Here is an 18,958-nt window from a genome sequence, read left to right as displayed (position 1 = left end):
TACCAACCGTACAAATTAAAAAAAAATTACAGTGGGAATTTTTGACTATACTAATCTGATTGGAGAATCAATTTTAGTCCACAAAGATGTTTCTTTACCTTCACATCTCTGGTATTGTTTGCGCCTAAAAAAAAACCCCCGGTGGAAAACATAACCTAAAAATTGTTTTTTTTTATTCGAAAAACCAAGAAGACCCCTCGGACGCTAAAAAGAAGTAAACCGGTTATTATTTTTCATAATTCTTCGTAATTTTTTCCATAAATTGTGAAAAATGGCAAAGAAGCATGTGCCTTCAGAATGGAGAAAACGAATAAAATCGGAATACATGCGTTTGAGATTAATGAAAAGATATAAACGTGCGGATGAAGTGAAAATATCATGGAATCAAAATCGCAAACTTCTCAAAGGTTTGTGTATATTGTTTTATAGCCGCCAATTTTTTTTATTCTATAAAGGATATTTAATTGTATTTTTAAAATTCTTTCATAATAATTAAAATTCGAACAATATTAAGAAAATACGTGAATTATAAATTCATAATAAGAATTCTTTGAAAGGAATTCGAAATTCGAAAAAAGTTGAATTCAAATGATTTTTAAATATTTTATAGAATAATTTTGGATTTTTTAAAAAATTTGTACTTGATTTATTTTAAAACAGATTTTCTCAATGAAAAAAATAAGGAGTGGACCGATAGTAGTGCAATGTGGTTTGCTCTACAGGATATTCCTCCTCAATCGTTGAGTAAAAAAAAGGCAGTAATCACTAGTGACGATGGCGAAACTCAATCACTTAATATTAAAATAGTAAAGTCCGTGTCGCCGATTCCAACGGCTTACACATGGGCACCGATAAAACAAAATTTTATGGTCGAAGATGAAACTGTTTTGCACAATATTCCATATATGGGAGACGAAATTCTCGACAAAGGTGATACGTTTATTGAAGAGCTTATTAAAAATTACGATGGCAAGGTATGTATAGCAAATTTTCACATTCATTAAATTCATTAAAAAAATCTGCATTTTTGATTCTATTTTTTCTAATTAATTGAGTTTTTTTGGTACTATTTTTTTATTTTTATTGCTATTTTTTTCTCATTACAGGCTTGCCACAGGTCAGAAAAAAATTTAATTTAAAGAATTCCAAAGAAAATTTTGAATTTTGGTGCCTTTTTTCTTTGCCTTATAAATTATCAAATTACCACGAATTCTACTTCAAAATTTTCAATTTTTTTTATTTCTGACAATAATTTATTTTTTAATAACTTAATTCTTGAAGAACTATCATGAAATTATTTAAAATGAATAATTTTACTAAAATACTTCAAAATTAATTGAATTTTAAAACAGTTGCGTTTACAATTTTTATAAATAGATGAATTTCAAAAGGTTTTAATTTGAAATTCTAGAAAAATTCAATTCTGAAAGAATTTAATTAGAAATTTTAAAGAACTTGGATTTTTGAAAAATTTTAATAATTAAAATTCTTCTAAAATTAGTTGAATTTTTTAATATGTATTTAATTAATTATTAAAAGTAATGGATTTATAGAAAAATTTTAGTTAAAAACAACAAAAAACATTGAATTTCGGAAAAAGTTACAAATAATTGCAGAAAATCAATTATTTTCAAAAGTAATAAAATTCTTCGCAGAAAATTTAAATTATTTTTAGAAATAATAAAATTCTTCTCCTAAACTCAATTATTTTCAAAAATTTTAATAAAATTCTTCGCAAAATTCTAATTATTTTCAAAAATTCCCCTCAATTCAATCATTTTCAATATATACTACTCTAATATAGTTTTTCAAAAGAATTCAATTATTTAAAAATAATTTTAATAAAATTCTACCTAAACATTTAATTATTTTCATAAATAATACAAATTTCACAGGAATTCAATTATTTACAAGTTTTTTTTATAAATTTCTTCGTAATGATTCTATTATTTTTATAACTAATAAAGCTCATCGGAGAAATTCAATTATTTTTAATACAATTTTAATCGAATTCTTCAAAAAATGTAATTATTAAAAATTTTACTAAAATTCATCAAAAGAATTCAATTATTTGAAAATTTGTTGATAGAATTCTTTATGAAAATTTAACTTTGATAAACATTCTTTAAATTCAATAAATTATTTATTTTTGTATTTAAATAATTGAATTCTCGTAGAATTTTCTAATAAAAATTTATTAAAAAATGAATTTTAGTTAAAAACACTAGAAAACATTGAATTTTGGAAAAAATTATAAATATAATTGCAGAAATTCAATTATTTTCAAAAGTAATAAGACTCTTTGCAAATATTCAATTATATTTTTAAATTTCCGTCAAAATTTTAATTATTTTTATAAATAATAGAATTCTTCTCCAAATTCCAATTATTTTCAAAAATTTTAATAATATTCTTGGCAAAATTACAATTATTTGCAAAGAATTTCATCAATTCAATGATTTTCAATATCTACTATTTTAATTAAGTTTTCCAAAAGAATTCAATTATTTAAGAAAGAACTTAATAAAATTCTGCACAAATTTCTTTGCAATAATTCAATTATTTTCATAAATAATAAAACTCTTTGCAGAATTTCAATTATTTTTAGTACCATTTTAATTAAAATTCTTGAAAGAAGTAATTATTCTTAAAATTTTCATTAAAATTCGTCAAAAGAATTCAATTATTTAAAAATTTGTGGATAAACTTCTTTATAAGAATTCAATTTTAATAAATATTCAATTATTCAATAAATTATTTATTTTTGTATTTAAGTAATTGAATTTTTGTACAATTTTCTAATAAAAATTAATTTCTGTTAAAATTTTATATAATAATTGAATACTAAAAGCATTATTAGCGCAAATTTTTAAAAATAATTAATTTTTTTGAAAAAGTTTAATTAAATTTTTTTTAAATCATTTGAAGTTTTTATTTTCTAATATATATTTAATTAAAGAATTTCTGAATAGTCGAAATTTCGTAAAATTGAATTGTAATAAAATAGATTTGCTAATTCTCAAAGAACTTTTTGAAAAATTGTTAATAATATTTGATTTTAAAAGGAATTTTAGTTGGAAGTTCTAGAAAATATTAATTGAATTGAAATAATTTTTTTGAGTATCTAATAATTTTTAGACAGAATCAGAATATTTTTTATGATCAGAAAAAATCAATTAATTTTGTCTAGAAATCAGGGAAAAGTCATTAAAAATCAAAATTAAATTTTTGTGGCAACCCTCTATTTTTTATTTTTATTGATATTTTTTGTTACTATTCACATACTTATTTTTTATACAAAAAATAAATTTTTCCATTTTCTAGGTACATGGAACTGGAGATGCAAATTTCATGGACGATTCAATATTTTTGGATTTAGTTAATGCTTTATTGACTTATGAAAAAGATGAGAAAGTGACGGACGATCAGAAAAAGGAGAAGGATAAAGAAAATAAGCCAAGTGATAATGACTCTAAAAGTTCATCTAAAGAATTAGCATCATTTCCATCGATGCAAATATTTAATGTAATTAATTTATTTAATGCAGATAAATTATTTTCAATTCCCATCTCAAATAGGAAGCGAACAATTTTTTTGTAACTTTTCTTTTTATTGTTTCCTTTTAATTAATAATTTATTTATTTCTTAATAATAGTTTATTTTATTTCTTTAAAGGCAATTGCTAGTGTATTTACCGATAAAGGAAAACCTAGTGAATTGAAAGCAAAATATATAGAATTAACACAAAGAAATAATCCAAATGCATTGCCACCAGAGTGTACACCAAATATGGATGGAGTTTATGCGAAAAATGTTCCAAGAGAACAAACAATGAATTCTTTTCACACTCTCTTTTGCCGACGATGTTTCAAGTACGACTGCTATTTACATCGTGAGTATTTTTTTTCTCACAATTTCTTTTTTATTTTTAAAATCAGTAGTTTTTGAAAAATGTTATTAATTAAATAAATCAATTAATTGAATTTAATTCGTTACTAAAGTATTGAAAATTTTGTTAATAATCATTGTCTAGGCATTGAGTTTCATCAGGAGCCAAATCTTCAAAAACGAAGAGGTTCCGATATGAGAAGATTTACAGAGCCTTGCGGTTCGGATTGTTACATGAATTTAGTAAGAATTATAAAATTTAAAATGAAGATTAAATTTTTAAAAAATGTTTAGTTTCAATATTTACATAAATTAAAAATTGAGTAAATTTTATTGTTGTTACGTTTCAGGAGGGCGTGAAGGAAAAACTTGCAGCTCAAGTTGTTGAGATTAAAGAAGAAGATGTGAAGACAAAAAGACCAAGAAAAGTCAGAAAACAAATGAGTGTTGACTCGGGAAACGAAGACAGTGACGAAAGTAACGACAGTAAACAAAGTAGTCGAAGTAGTTCCCAAGGTAATAAAATTATTTCAATTATTTTCCAATTATTCAATTTCAAATTTCCCCCTTTGTTAGCATTCAGTTTTCGTTCAATTTCTAATAAGACAAACATCCGTTAATTTAATTTTCAATATTAAAAAAGAAAGAAAAAAAATAATTTCCAGTACAAAAAAAAGAAAGAATGAATAATAAATTTTAATACTAAGAAAGAAAGGAAATAAAATCACTTTCAATATTAAGAAAGAAAGGAAATAATTTCCAGTAAAAAAAAAAGAAAGAATGAAAATTAATTTCAATACTAAAAATGAAAGAAAATAAAATAATTTCCAATATGGAAAAAGGAAAGAAATAAACAAAATTTTCACAGTTGAAAAAAAGAATTATATTATAATAATTTTCCATATTCTTTCTTCTGTTTCAAGACTTCAAGTTGAACGTGAATAGAAATTCAAAGTCGGAAAAATTACTCGACGAGGGACGGCAATTAATTAATTTCTCACCATTTTCATTGGATTTAAAGGAGAAATGTGACGAGACGAAAAAAAGTGATGTTTGGACTGGTTCGGAACAAAGTTTCTTTCGTGCATTACATAAAGTATTTCCCGGCAATCCTTGCGCTCTTGCACAAGTAATATTGACGAAAAGTTGCACTCAAGTTTATCAATTTTCGCAAAAAGAATCCACCGAAATACCAAGTGAAGAGAGTTCCGAGGATCTCACACCACCGCGAAAAAAGAAAAAGAAACATCGTCTCTGGTCAATGCATTGCCGTAAAATTCAACTTAAGAAGGACTCTGGTAATTATTTTCTATTCACACAAATAAATAAGACGTAAAGAAAAATACAAAATTGTTCATTTTAATTTTAACTTTTAATTGTAAATTGAAAATTAAAAATTGAATTTAAATAATTAAAATAAATTTAATCACTTTAAACAATTTAGACAATTAAAATAATTTAAACAATTGAAAGAAATTTAAACACAACAAATAAATTGAAACAAAGTAAATAATTTTTAGTATATTTTTGCAGTGATGAGAATGTAGAAATAATTAAAAATAACAAATAAAAAAAACAATTACAAATGTTATGTTACAAATGTTAAATTAAAGAAAAGTATATTTTCTCATTTGTTTCAGTTGCAAATCACGTGCACAATTATTCTCCATGCTCACATTCAGGACGTCCTTGTGATAAATCGTGTCCCTGTATAAAGGATCAAAATTTCTGTGAAAAATTTTGTGCGTGCAGTAGCGATTGTCAAAATCGTTTTCCTGGCTGTCGATGTAAAGCGCAATGTAACACAAAACAATGTCCATGTTATTTGGCAGTGAGGGAATGTGATCCAGATTTATGTCAGGCCTGCGGGTCGGATCAATTTGACGTTGCAAAAATATCGTGCAAAAATGTTAGCGTTCAACGAGGACTACGTAAGAGATTTTTTATTATCCATTCAGATTCTTTTTTCAAATTTATGCACAAAAAAAAGAAATTGAGTAACTTTTGCAGTAAAAAAGTAAAATACGAATCAATTATTTATATATTTTGTTCTTTTCTTTCCTTATTCTTTCAAATTATGTTTTTCTTTTATATATTATTTATAATTTGCTTCGAAAGTGCAAATATTTGTATTTATTTATTTATTTATTACTGATTTTCATTCTATTTATAACTTACTTTCTATTTATTTAAAACTGATTCTTATTATTAAAAAAATTTGTAATTTTCAAATATTAATTTCGAATTTGCAATAACTTCAGATTCAAAATTAGAAAAATTTAATTATTAACAATTATTTTCATATGAGTAATCAAATTCTTCGCGGGAATTTAATTACTTATTTTAAAGAATCTTAATAAAGTTCTTCGCAAAAATTTTATTATTTTGAAAAATTTCAATAAAATTCTTTATGAGAAAAAGATTTAATTAAATACCTACTTTGTAAAAATTTAATTCTTTTCCTAAATAGTAAAATTCTTCGTAAAAATTCAATTATTTTGAAAAATGTTGATTAACTTCTTATCAGGTTTTCAATTATTTTCATAATTTATAAAAATCTTTGCAGAAATTTAATTATTTTACAGAATTTTAATAAAAATTTTCGCAGTAATTCAATTCCATTGAAAAATTTTGATAAAATTATGAGAATTGAATTATTTACATAATTAATAAAATTCTTCACAGGAATTCAATTATTTTAAAGAATTTCAATCAAATTTTTCTCAAAAAATTAAATTATTTTGAAAAATTTCAATAAAATTCTTTTTCAGAAAAAAAATTGAAGTAAATACTTTGAAAAAGTTTAAATATTTTCCTGAATATTAAAATTCTTCGCAGAAATTCAATTATTTTGAAAAATTTTGGTAAAATTTACTTATTTTTAATATAATTTTAATAAAATTTTTACTAATATTTCAATTATTTTCATAATTAATAACATTTCTTAAAAGAATTGAATTATTTTAAAAGAATGTAATTTAATTTCTCGAAAGAATTGAATTATTAAAAAAAAAATTTTAAAAAAATAAAAAATGTTAACATTTTTCGCAGAAATTCAATTTTCAAAAATTTTTGATAAAACTGTATAAGAATTTAAATATTTTAAATATTATTTTAATTAATTACATTTCTCGTAGGAATAAATTAACTTATTTTTAAAGATTTTAATTAAACTCTTCGCAAGAAATTGAATTATTTTCAAAAATGTTGATAAATTGCTTTATAAGAATTCAATTATTTCAGATTTTGAAAATTATAAAAGAAATATTTTTAATTGAAAACAATTCAGTTTAATTAATTTAATTAATTTCTTATTTGTTTATTATTATTTTTTTAAAATTTACTGTTTTATTTAATTTTGCAAATAAATGGATATTGGATTTTAATTTTTTGTTTTCGTGAACAGATAAACATTTGCTGTTGGCTCCATCGGATGTCGCCGGTTGGGGAATTTTCCTCAAAGAATCGGTAGCGAAAAATGAATTCATCTCGGAATATTGTGGCGAAATTATCAGTCAGGACGAAGCCGACAGACGTGGCAAAGTCTATGATAAATATATGTGCAGCTTTTTGTTCAATTTAAACAGCGGTGAGTAAATTTTTTTCCATTTTTTGTTTCTAATTTTTATATTCTTTCCGTTCAATATTTAATATTTATTTCTTGAATAAGAAAGTTGAAAACAAATGGTTAATGTATTAATTCAAATATGTATAAAAAAAACAACATTAAAAAAACAATTACAAAAAAAATTAGATAAATTTAAAAAATTTTGTTTGAAAATTTTTTAATTAGTAATTGTTTTTCTATTTTAAATGATTTACGAAACTTATAAATTGTTTATTACAAAAGAAGAATTTATGAAAAAAATTTATCTTCCGCAGAATTTGTTGTTGATGCAACTAGAAAAGGAAATAAAATAAAATTTGCAAATCACTCGATAAATCCAAATTGTTATGCTAAAGTAATGATGGTGAATGGTGATCACAGAATTGGAATTTTTGCAAAAAGAGCAATTCAACCGGGTGAAGAATTGTTCTTTGATTATAGGTGAGTCTCTACAAAAATTTTTACCTTATTTTAAATTAATTTTCGTCGTTAATACTAATTAACTAATTAAATAAACATTACAACAATTTTTAACATAATATTTATTCAATTATAATTAAAATTATTAGTATAGTTTATAATTATAATAATAAATATTTATTATTTCTATTTTCTTTGAGTTTTTAATTTTAGATTACTAATTTTTTGTTTTGTAATATTTTCTTTTTTTCCAATAGATATGGACCAACGGAACAATTGAGATTCGTTGGAATTGAACGTGAAATGGAATTTATATAATAAGTCAAATATTTTTTCACTCGACTTAAATGTATATTTAAATCAAAGGTGAGTTAATAACTAAAATTAAAATTTTAATAGGCATTCAATTACATAAATATATATTAAATGAATTTAATTTTACAGATTTTGCCTTTAAAAAATGCTGCAACAAAATTCCTTACTCTCTCGATATTTATAAATAAGGAAAGTCTGATTTTTTTGTACTCTATCAAAATATATCATATTAAGAAATTTTTCAATTATTCTAGCCTAAAAAAATTAATTAAGAAAAAAATTTTGAATTTAGTTTCGTTCTATCTATAAACAATCGTGAGTATTTTAAAGTAATAACTTCTATTAGTTGATTAAAATATATTTCCTACGAATTTAAGATTATTATATAAAAATAGATTTTCTTTAAATTAATTAAATTAATTAACTTTTTAATAATATTATTGTGCAAATTATTAATATTTGTATTAGAAAAAAGACGATTTTAGATGATTTAATGGCGGGTTTATTTACTCGAAATCCTAAAAGAGTTAATTTTATTTATGTTTATTAATTTTTATATTATACGTATTCAAAAAATAATATATTTTTGTTTATTTCCTAGAACCTCTAACTTTTAGAATGTTCATAAAACATCGAAAAACTAAAACTTTTGTTTAAATATAAAAAAACTCTTAATTATTATCAGATGGAAATTAGTTTGAAAAAATGTCAAATTAATTTATTTTACAATATCAATTTCAATTATTGAATAATTTCGGATTGAAAATTTTTAAAAACTTCACTTATTAACTGCATAATTAATTATTATTTATTATTTTCTAAAATATTAAAAAAAAAGTCACAGCAGGAATTCAATTAATTTTAATACAATTTTAATTAAATTAATTAAAATAATTCAATTATTTTTTAAATTTTAATCAAATTCTTCGGAAGAGTTTAAATTAATTATTTTGAAAAATGTTAATAAAATTCCTCGAATAAATTTAATTATTTGTATAAATAATTGAATTCTTTACAGGAATTCAATTTTTTTCTTTTATAACGTTTCTTGAAAAAATTCAATTATTTTTAATGATTTTTAATAAAGTTCTTGATAAGAATATAATTATTTTGAAAGATTTTGATAAAATTCTCGATAGAAATTCAATTATTTTGATAATTCAAGAATTTTGACATGATTTTTGATGAAGATTCAATTATTTTTAATACAATTTTATAATAAAAATTCGCGAAAGAATTTAATTATTTTTAACGATTTTAATAATCAATTTTTAATAAAATTCAATTACTTTGATTATTTTCAAAGATTTTGATAAAATTCTTGATAAGAATTCAATTATTTATAAAAAATGTAATAAAAATATTTCTGAAAAAATTCAATTACTTTAAAACATTTTTAATAAAATATTTTGATAATTCAATTATTATTTTTAATTTTCCATTTTAAAATCTAATTCATTTAAAAACAATGATTTAAAATGTTAGCATTGAAACAAGCAAAAAAAACTTTTTAAACTACGAACAGAGATCCGAAATGCAACAATTATTAATTATTATTATTATTAATTAATTAATTTATTAATATTTTGTTCTAATTACTTATATTCATATACTCGATTTACTTTTTAATTTTACCGCCTTAATTCAAAATGAATACGCATGCGTGGTTCAATGTTCCTTGTTTCTTAAATTCCATTTCCGTTCATTCCGGTCAATGTCTGTCGTTTCCATGTGTAACACGGAAGTTTTTTGTGTCATTTGTCGGGTTGTAATATTTTTTATATAATTCGATATTATACAATAAGTAAATTCATTTTGTGTTAAGTGTTATTGTTTTCATTTAGTGTGTGAATCTAGAAAAAGCAAAATGCCACGAATTATGATAAAGGGTGGTGTTTGGCGGAACACGGAGGTAAGTTTGCTGAACCTAACCTCAAAATTTATGTCTCTCTAAAACTTTTTTTAATTTTTTACGGAAATATTTAAACAAATACTAAAAATTCAGCTCAAAAGAACTATTTATTACAATATTTGATATATTGTTTCACTGAATTTCTATTTCAAGGTTAATTTTATATTATAGAGATTTTGAGTATTAAACCTTTTTTAACTTGTTTGCTAAAAACGCTAAAAACAATTTAAATCTTTGTTTCTAAGTATTTCTTTCGTTTCTTAACATTCTTTACATTTCTTAAAATAAATACAAATAGAATACTTTTTCTCAAAATATATACAGGGTGGCTACATGTCAGTAAAGTCAGGGAAATTTTTATAGGAAATCAAAATTTTTGTTATAGTAAAGCCAGGGACGACAGAAAAAATTTGTTTTCAGGGAAATTAAGAAAATTTAGACTTTTTTCAACTTATTTTCAAAAATTGCAAATTTTTCGTCATTTCTTCCAAATATTGCAACAAAATACCATAATTTTTACTAAGAAAAAGTGCAACTTATTTTGATTTTTATAGCATAAAAAATAACTATAAACAAATCTTTCAAAAATTATTTTTGAATCATTTTTTAAGATAATTATTAATTTTTCAAATATATCTATAATAAAAATAGTTTAAAATAATTGAAATATTTTAAAATTAAATTGAAAATTTTAAAAAATAAAAATTTTAATGAAAAATCTATAAATATAAATTTAAAAATAAAAATTAGCTTCTAATTTTTAAAAATCCACTATTTTCAATAACATATTTCATACAAAAAATAATAGCATTTTAGAATATTATTTTTAACATTTTGGAGAAAAAAATCATTCATCAAAAAAATAATTAATTTTTTAAAATTATACAAAAATTCTTTTAAGAAATTCAATTATATCAATTAAAATGTTTTAAAAACTATTTTTTTTGACAAGTTTGACAAAATTCTTTTTAAAAAATCATTATTTTCAAAATTTTTAACAAGATTCCTTCAAAAAATTTAATTACAATTAGTTTTAAAAATATTATTTAAATTCAATTATTTTCAAGAGTTTTAATAAAAATTCAATTATTTTCAACAATTCTGATAAAATTTTTCGAAACAATTCAATTATTTTTATATAAATTGTAAAATTCTTTGTAAATTTCAATTATTTTAAAGAATTTTAATAAAAATCTTAACAAGAAATAAATTATTTTCAATACAATTTTAATCACATTTTCTCGAAAGAAATTAATTATTGAAAAAAATTTTGATAAAATTCTTGAAATGAATTCAGTTATTTTCGAATTTTTTTTTGTAAATACTTTGAAAGAATTCAATGATTTTCAGTACATTATTTTTTAATTTGAAAACATTTAAAAAGGAATATTATTTCAAAAGTTAGGAGGCAAGAAAGTAAACAGCAACTAACAACGATTATTATTATTTTTAAAAAGATAATTGTAAAAATTTCTTTATTATAATATTTTGAAAATATTTTACCTAGGAGAAAAACATGGACAGTTACAATTATTATAAAAAATTGAGTTTTTGTATTTAAATAATTGAATTCTAAAAGAATTTTCGGAAAATTATTTTTAATAATTGGTTTAGAGATGAAGTTTAGTTGAAAATTGTAGAGAGTAATTGAATTCAGGAATTGCTATAAAATTGTAATTTTTAGAAATTATTAAAATTCTTAAATTTTACTCATTTTCCGTTAAACTTTCATATTTTCCTGTAAAAAGAATTTTGTCAGGAAAAATAATTTTAATGTCAGGAAATTGATAAACTGAAAGTTGTGGCAACCCTGATATATAAATTTTTTGTTGGTTGGAAAAAAAATGGTTAAAAATAGTTTGTTTATATTTCCAAATTTTTACAGGATGAAATTTTAAAAGCGGCTGTTATGAAATATGGCAAGAATCAATGGAGTAGAATAGCTTCATTGCTTCATAGGAAATCGGCGAAACAATGTAAAGCCCGTTGGTTCGAATGGCTAGATCCGAGTATCAAGAAAACCGAATGGAGTCGCGAGGAGGACGAGAAATTATTGCATCTTGCAAAATTAATGCCAACGCAATGGAGAACAATTGCGCCAATTATTGGAAGAACAGCCGCCCAATGTTTAGAGAGATACGAATATTTATTGGATCAAGCGCAAAAAAAAGAAGAGGGCGAGGATGTTTCGGATGATCCACGTAAATTGAAACCAGGTGAAATTGATCCAAATCCAGAGACAAAACCTGCACGTCCCGATCCCAAGGATATGGACGAGGATGAACTTGAAATGCTCTCGGAGGCGAGGGCAAGATTAGCGAATACACAGGGTAAAAAAGCGAAACGTAAAGCTCGCGAGAAGCAATTGGAAGAGGCAAGGAGACTGGCGGCTCTGCAAAAAAGGCGTGAATTAAGAGCTGCTGGAATAACTGTGAATCAGAAGAATAAACGAAAACGAGAAATGAATTACAATTCGGAAATTCCATTTGAGAAACGTCCAGCGTCTGGATTTTATGACACTTCAAATGAACATGTTGATCCACTGGCTGCTGATTTTTCACGATTGAGACAACAACATTTGGATGGTGAATCACGTCAGGAGGCTGAAATGATGGAGCGAAGGAAGGATAAGCAAAAACTTAAGCAACGTAAGGAAAATGATATGCCAATGGGTATGTTGAATAATGAGGAGCCGGTGAAGAAACGCAGTAAATTGGTTTTACCGGAGCCACAAATTTCTGACAGTGAATTGCAACAAGTTGTTAAACTCGGTCGTGCTTCAGAGGTTCGTTTCTTTTTTCTTTTTTGGATTATAATTTTCTATCATCAGAGTGGAATTGAAAGTAGACAATAATAATTTTCTTGTTAATTTAATCAATAATTTTCCATTATAGGTGGCACGTGAAATTGTTTCTGAAGGAGGGGCAACGGATAGTTTGTTGGCCGATTATTCTTTGACTCCAAATACAGCCGTGACTCCGAGGACGCCGGCAGTTCAGGACAGAGTTCTCCTGGAGGCTCAGAATGTTATGGCTTTAGTTAATGTGGACACTCCATTAAAAGGTAGCTATTAATCTCAGAATTTGTAAAAGTGATGGAAAAATTGGAAATCTTGGAATAGACATAGAATTTTATTTTGTTTCATGGAAATTTCATTAATTTAATTGAATAAGGTTGCCACAAAAATTTGATTTTATTTTCCCTTGACTTTCAAGACAGAACTTTGACTTTTTGTCCTGAACCTTAAAAAATATTTTACTTCCCTCTAAAAATAATTAGATACAGTCAGTTTTTCTTTGAAAAAGGTCCTTAAAGTCCATAATTTGATTGAAAAAGGACGAAAAGTTTGTAAATTGTACGATATAATTTGGAGAATTTTAGAAAAATTACAAAAATGATTGCAGAAATTCAATTATTTTCAAAAATTCTAATAAAATTCTTGTCAAAATTTTAATTATTTTCAAAAACTTTCTTCAATTCAATGATTTTCAATATGTACTATTTTAATAAAATTGTCCAAAAGAATTTATTTAATTTCAAAAAAAAATTTTAATTAAATTCTAAGCAAAAATTTAATTATTTTCAAAAATAATAAAAATTTCACAGAAATTTAATTATTTACAAATTTTTTTATAAATTTCTTCGAAATAATTCAATTATTTTTATAAATAATAAAATGTTTACAGGGATTCAATTATTTTCGTAAATAATAAAATTCTTTCTAGGAATTCAATTATTTTCACAAATAATAAAACTCGTTGCAGAATTTTAATTATTTTTATTACAAATTTCTCGAAAAGTGTAATTATTTTAAAAAATTTTATTAAAATTCGTCCAAAGAATTTAATTATTTAAAAATTTGTTGATAAAATTTCTTTATGAGAATTGAATTTTAAGAAACATTCAAATATTCAATAAATTATTTATTTGTATTTAAATAATTGACTTCTAGTAGAATTTTCTAATAAAAACTCATTTAAAAATGAATTTCAGTTAAAATTTTAGATAATAATTGAATATTAAAAAGATTATAGCCTGAATAGTGAATTTTTAGAAATAATTGAATTTTGAAAAGGTTTCACATTAAAATCTTTGAAAGTCTAAATTTTTCATATTTTTAACTAACAATTCTGTAATATTAATTATTTTGAAAAAGTTTAATTACGGATTTTTTTTGAAATTATTTTAATTACAGAAATTTAATTATTTTCAAGGGAATTAAAATTTTTCACAGGAATTTAATTATGTTCAAAAATAATAAAATTCTTTTTAGGGATTCAATTATTTTCATATAAATAATAAAACTCATTGCAGAATTTCAATTATTTTTAATACAATTTTAATCGAATTTCTCGAAAAATGTAATTTATTATTCTTAACAATTTTATTAAAGTTCGTCCAAAGAATACAATTCAATTCAATTCTCTAAAAATTTGTTGATAAAATTCTTTATGAGAATTAAATTCTCATCTCGAGCGAAGAATTTTATTAAGTTTTTTTTTTAAATAATTGAATTGTTTTTGAAGAATTTTATTAAAGTTAAATTTAATTAAATTTAACTTTAATAAAATTCTTCAAAAATTGAAGTTGATTTTTGAATAAAAGAGAATTTTTGTCAAAAGTAGCTGAAAAATTTTCAAATTTCTCGAATTACCACAAGAATTCTGGTGTTATGTATTCAAAAAACAATTTTTGAAAAACAGTTGCAATTTTAAAAAATAAAACTAAAATTTTTCTAAAATTTCAATTGTTGTGAAGAAATCAATAATAAAATTTGTTAAAGAATTTTATTAGATTTCGAAAAAAATCGAATTTTTAATAGATATACATAATTTTATTTTTATCTAAATTAAAAATAATTTTCCATGAATTTAATTAATTTTGTTATTATATTAGAGTTTTCGAAAAAAATCCAATATTTTTAAAAAAAATTTAATTTAATAATTGATAAAATAATTGAATTTTACAACGAATTAGAATCAAATGCATTCTTGTGTTTATTATACAGTTTATTATTATCAAAAGCGCTAATAAAGATTTCAAATAGCTTCTAAAATAAATTAATTTCAAAAGAGTTATAATTAATAGAAATAAATGAAATATTTTTAGATGTTCTAACTCTGTTCCTATTTAAAATAAGAAAATATATATTTTAGAAAATAGTAGATTCATAATATTTAATGAATTTGCTTATTTTTAACATATTGATAATTTTGTTTCAATGGTAAAAATCTTATTTTTTGTTTACAGGAGGATTAAATACGCCGCTTCACAATTCCGATTTCAGTGGCGTGGTTCCCGTTTCCAATGCTGTCGTCACGCCAAATACACTTCTTGCTACTCCATTTCGATCTCAACGTTCCGATGGCACTCCAATTGGATCGTTCACAACTCCTGGCTCAGTGCGAACGCAAAATGGTGTTCTTGCACCGACTCCAATTCGCGACAAACTTAATATCAATTCTGAAGAAGCTTTGGAGGGTTCAGAAACTCCAACGCTTAAAAAACAGGTCAAAAGAAATTCCAAAAGAATCTGATAAAAGTTTATTATTATTTTCTACTATTTTTTTCTCTACATACATATTTGAATTTTCTCCCTTAATTTTGTCTTTTAAATTTAATCATCAGGCGAAGGAACAATTATGGGCTGGACTTCGTTCCTTACCGACGCCACGAAACGATTATGAAATCGTCGTTCCTGAGGACGAAACAGACGAAATTGGCCAAACTTCAATGAACGATATTATTGAAGATCAGGCCGATGTCGATGCTAGAAAACAACAAGAAATTATTGAACAGAGTAAATTGAGAATTAAACAAAATTTCTAATTTTAAAATTAATTCTGAATTTTTTCTGAAATTAAAATTTCTTAAATGAAGTTTAAATTTCTTAATGAACTTTTTCTTCCGAATTATCTATTTTTTTTTGTACTTTTAGAACAAAGAGAATTGGCGAGACGTTCACAAGTTATACAGAGGGAGATGCCACGACCAATAGAAGTGAATCTTAATATATTGCGACCAACATCGGATTCTTTGAACGATTTACAGAGAGCTGAGGAATTAATTAAACGCGAAATGATAACAATGTTGCAGTACGATGCACTAAATAATCCAGTGCCAATGAATAAACGATCGAATAATGCAATGTCTCAGGCTCAGGGTTATTTGAATTCTCATCCTTATAAGAATTTCGAGAAGGATGAATTGGAGGAGGCGAAAAAATTAGTTGAAAATGAAATGAACGTTGTGCGTAAAGGAATGGATCATGGAGATATCAGTTTGGAGGCTTATTGCACCGTTTGGGAAGAGTGTCTTTCACAGGTAATTTAATATCTATAAACAAAAAAACTTTATTATATTTTCATATTTTATTAGTTGTATGTCTATAAAAATCATTGACAAAATTATTTTTTATAATACATTTCCATAAATGTTAAATTAATTAATAAATAAATTAGCAAATAATTCGCGCGGAGCATCAATTTTTTAATGATTACAGATTTAAAATTTAAAGAATTCACTTATTAAGTACATAATAAGTATAATAACAATTCTGGAAAGAATACAATTATTTTTAAAAATATTACTTAAATTCAATTATTTTCAAGAGTTTTAATAAAAAATTCATTTATTTTCAACAATTCTGATAAAAATCTTCGAAAAATTCAATTATTTTCAACAATTCTGATAAAATTCTTGGCAAGAATTCAATTATTTTTGTAAATAATAAAATTCTTCTGAGAAATTCAATTTTTTTCAATATATTTTTATTAAATATCTGGAAAAAATCCAATATTCAAAATAATTTTAATGAAATTTCTCTAACAGGTTCAATTATTTTTAAAAATTGTAATAAAATTTTTCTAAACAATTTAATTGTTCTCAAAAGTTTTTAATAAAATTCTTTGTAAATTTCAATTATTTTCAAAATTTTCAATTAAAATTACTTTAAAAAATTACGTTATTTTCAAAAAATTTAATGAAATTCTTCAAAAAAAATTACATTATTTACAAAAACTCTAATAAAATTGTTTAAAAGAATTGAATTTTCTACGAATAATTATAATATAATTTAATATGGAAGTCTTAAATTACAATTTTAATAGAATACACGATTATTTTGAAAAGTTAAAAGAAATTCTTCTTCAAACTCAATTTTTTTCAAAATTTTCAGTAAAAATTATTTTAAAAATACTTCATTATTTCCAAGAAAATTGAAATAAATTCTTCAAAACAATTCAATTATTTTAAAGAATTTAAAAAAAATGTTGCTAAGATTTAAATTATTTTCAATACAATTTTAATTACATATTTTCGAAAGAATTCAATTATTGAAAAAAATGTTGATTAAATTCTGGAAATGAATTCAATTATTTTCAAATTTTTGATAAATACTTTACAAGAATTCAATGATTTTCAATACATCGACAATTTAATTGTTTCTAAAAATAATTAAATTCTTGAATAGAATTTTTAAAAAAATTTTCAATAATTGAATCCCTGCGAAAAAATTTATTATTTCTACAAATAATTGAATTTTGTAAAATAATTTTATTAAAATTGTATATTTAAAATAATTGAATTCCTGTGAAAAATGTACTATTTATTGATATTATTAAATTCTTTCGGAGAATTAAAAAAGAAAATGTTTAAAAATAATTAAATTTTCCTGAAATTCAATTAAAATTGTATTTAAAATAATTGAATTCCAGCGAAAATTTCATAATTTTAAAAATTATTGAATTCTTGAACTGGATTTCATTAAAAAGTTTTTTAAGCAATTGAACTTCTGTGAAAAATTTAATTATTTTTTTTAAATAATTGAATTTTCTCGGAGAATTTTTACAAGATTTTTAGAAATAATTGAAATTTTCGAAGAAATTAATTAAAATTGTATTGAAAATAAATGAAATCCTGATAAGAATTTTAAATATTTGATATAAAAATAATTGAATTTTTTACCAAGATTTTTATTATTTATAAATTGACTAAAGAATTTTATTACTATTATTGAATTCTTCATAAAATTCAATTATTTTCAAATTTTCTTATAAATTCTTTACAAGAATTCAATGATTTTCAGTACATTAATTTTAAAATTGAAAATATTTAAAAGGAAAAGCTTTATAAAAAAGGTAGGAAACAAAAAAGCAATTATTGACAGGTAACATTTTGAAATTTTACAGATTTTGTACTTGGAACCACAGAAACGATACACGCGAGCAACGCTCGTATCGAAAAAGGACAGAATTGATGCGTGCGAGAGGAAATTGGAGGAAAATCGAATGCTGATGACGGGCGAGGCGAAACGTGCGGCAAAAATGGAGAAAAAATTGAAAATCTTAACGGGTGGTTATCAAGGTCGTGCTCAAGCATTGGCAAAGCAATTGAACGATACGTGGACGCAAATTGAACAATTGAGATTGGAATTGTCGACATTTAAATTTTTAAAAGGCCAGGAGGAAGCTGCATTGCCAAGGAGAATAAATGCATTGGTTGAGGATGTTAATCGACAAAAGGAACGTGAAAAACAATTGCAAAGTAAATTTGCACAATTGCAAAATTTATTGCCAGAAAGAGTGGCAAGAATTGAGGATAATGAAAGGTCAGAGGAGAATTTTGGTTAATATTTAAATTTATTACTACGTACATTCTTTTAGAATTCAATATATATTTACTCTTAAATGATAATACAACATGTTGTTTATTACAAACCCTTTGGTGAAAATTATCATTTTCAGTTTAAAATGATAAACACAATTTTTTTGATACTTAAGTATTACTAATTACTGAAAATATATCAAATATCTTAA

The 18,958-nt window shown here is 22.9% G+C and overlaps 2 protein-coding genes across 2 annotated transcripts; both read left to right on the top strand.

Annotated features, from left to right (window-relative positions):
• The first annotated feature begins 132 nt into the window (after positions 1-132).
• On the top strand, positions 133-8,478 carry LOC122499779 (histone-lysine N-methyltransferase E(z)-like). The gene is made up of 12 exons (XM_043608290.1): positions 133-407; positions 661-974; positions 3,325-3,525; positions 3,676-3,892; positions 4,034-4,131; positions 4,239-4,404; positions 4,812-5,186; positions 5,529-5,819; positions 7,295-7,477; positions 7,771-7,936; positions 8,173-8,281; positions 8,360-8,478. The coding sequence occupies exons 1-11, from the start codon at positions 272-274 to the stop codon at positions 8,231-8,233; spliced, it is 2,208 nt and encodes a 735-aa protein (XP_043464225.1). The 5' UTR covers positions 133-271; the 3' UTR covers positions 8,234-8,281; positions 8,360-8,478.
• Positions 8,479-9,936: 1,458 nt separating this feature from the next.
• Positions 9,937-18,836, top strand: LOC122499772 (cell division cycle 5-like protein). The gene is made up of 7 exons (XM_043608281.1): positions 9,937-10,142; positions 12,028-12,927; positions 13,037-13,205; positions 15,393-15,652; positions 15,771-15,942; positions 16,081-16,466; positions 18,332-18,836. The coding sequence occupies exons 1-7, from the start codon at positions 10,098-10,100 to the stop codon at positions 18,770-18,772; spliced, it is 2,373 nt and encodes a 790-aa protein (XP_043464216.1). The 5' UTR covers positions 9,937-10,097; the 3' UTR covers positions 18,773-18,836.
• The last annotated feature ends 122 nt before the right edge of the window (positions 18,837-18,958 follow it).

Source organism: Leptopilina heterotoma, unplaced genomic scaffold (assembly GCF_015476425.1).
Source record: "Leptopilina heterotoma isolate Lh14 unplaced genomic scaffold, ASM1547642v1 Lhet_101, whole genome shotgun sequence".
Lineage (NCBI taxonomy): Eukaryota > Metazoa > Arthropoda > Insecta > Hymenoptera > Figitidae > Leptopilina > Leptopilina heterotoma.
Note: the sequence above shows the minus strand (reverse complement) of the source record. Positions and strands in the feature narration are given on the sequence as shown.

Coding starts and splice junctions, on each gene's coding strand:
- LOC122499779 (XM_043608290.1), top strand. CDS start 272: ATGGCAAAGAAGCATGTGCCTTCAGAATGGAGAAAACGAATAAAATCG. Junction 975..3,324: donor TTAAAAATTACGATGGCAAG/GTATGTATAGCA, acceptor TCCATTTTCTAG/GTACATGGAACTGGAGATGC. Junction 4,405..4,811: donor TAGTCGAAGTAGTTCCCAAG/GTAATAAAATTA, acceptor TTCTGTTTCAAG/ACTTCAAGTTGAACGTGAAT.
- LOC122499772 (XM_043608281.1), top strand. CDS start 10,098: ATGCCACGAATTATGATAAAGGGTGGTGTTTGGCGGAACACGGAG. Junction 15,943..16,080: donor ACAAGAAATTATTGAACAGA/GTAAATTGAGAA, acceptor TTGTACTTTTAG/AACAAAGAGAATTGGCGAGA. Junction 16,467..18,331: donor GGGAAGAGTGTCTTTCACAG/GTAATTTAATAT, acceptor GAAATTTTACAG/ATTTTGTACTTGGAACCACA.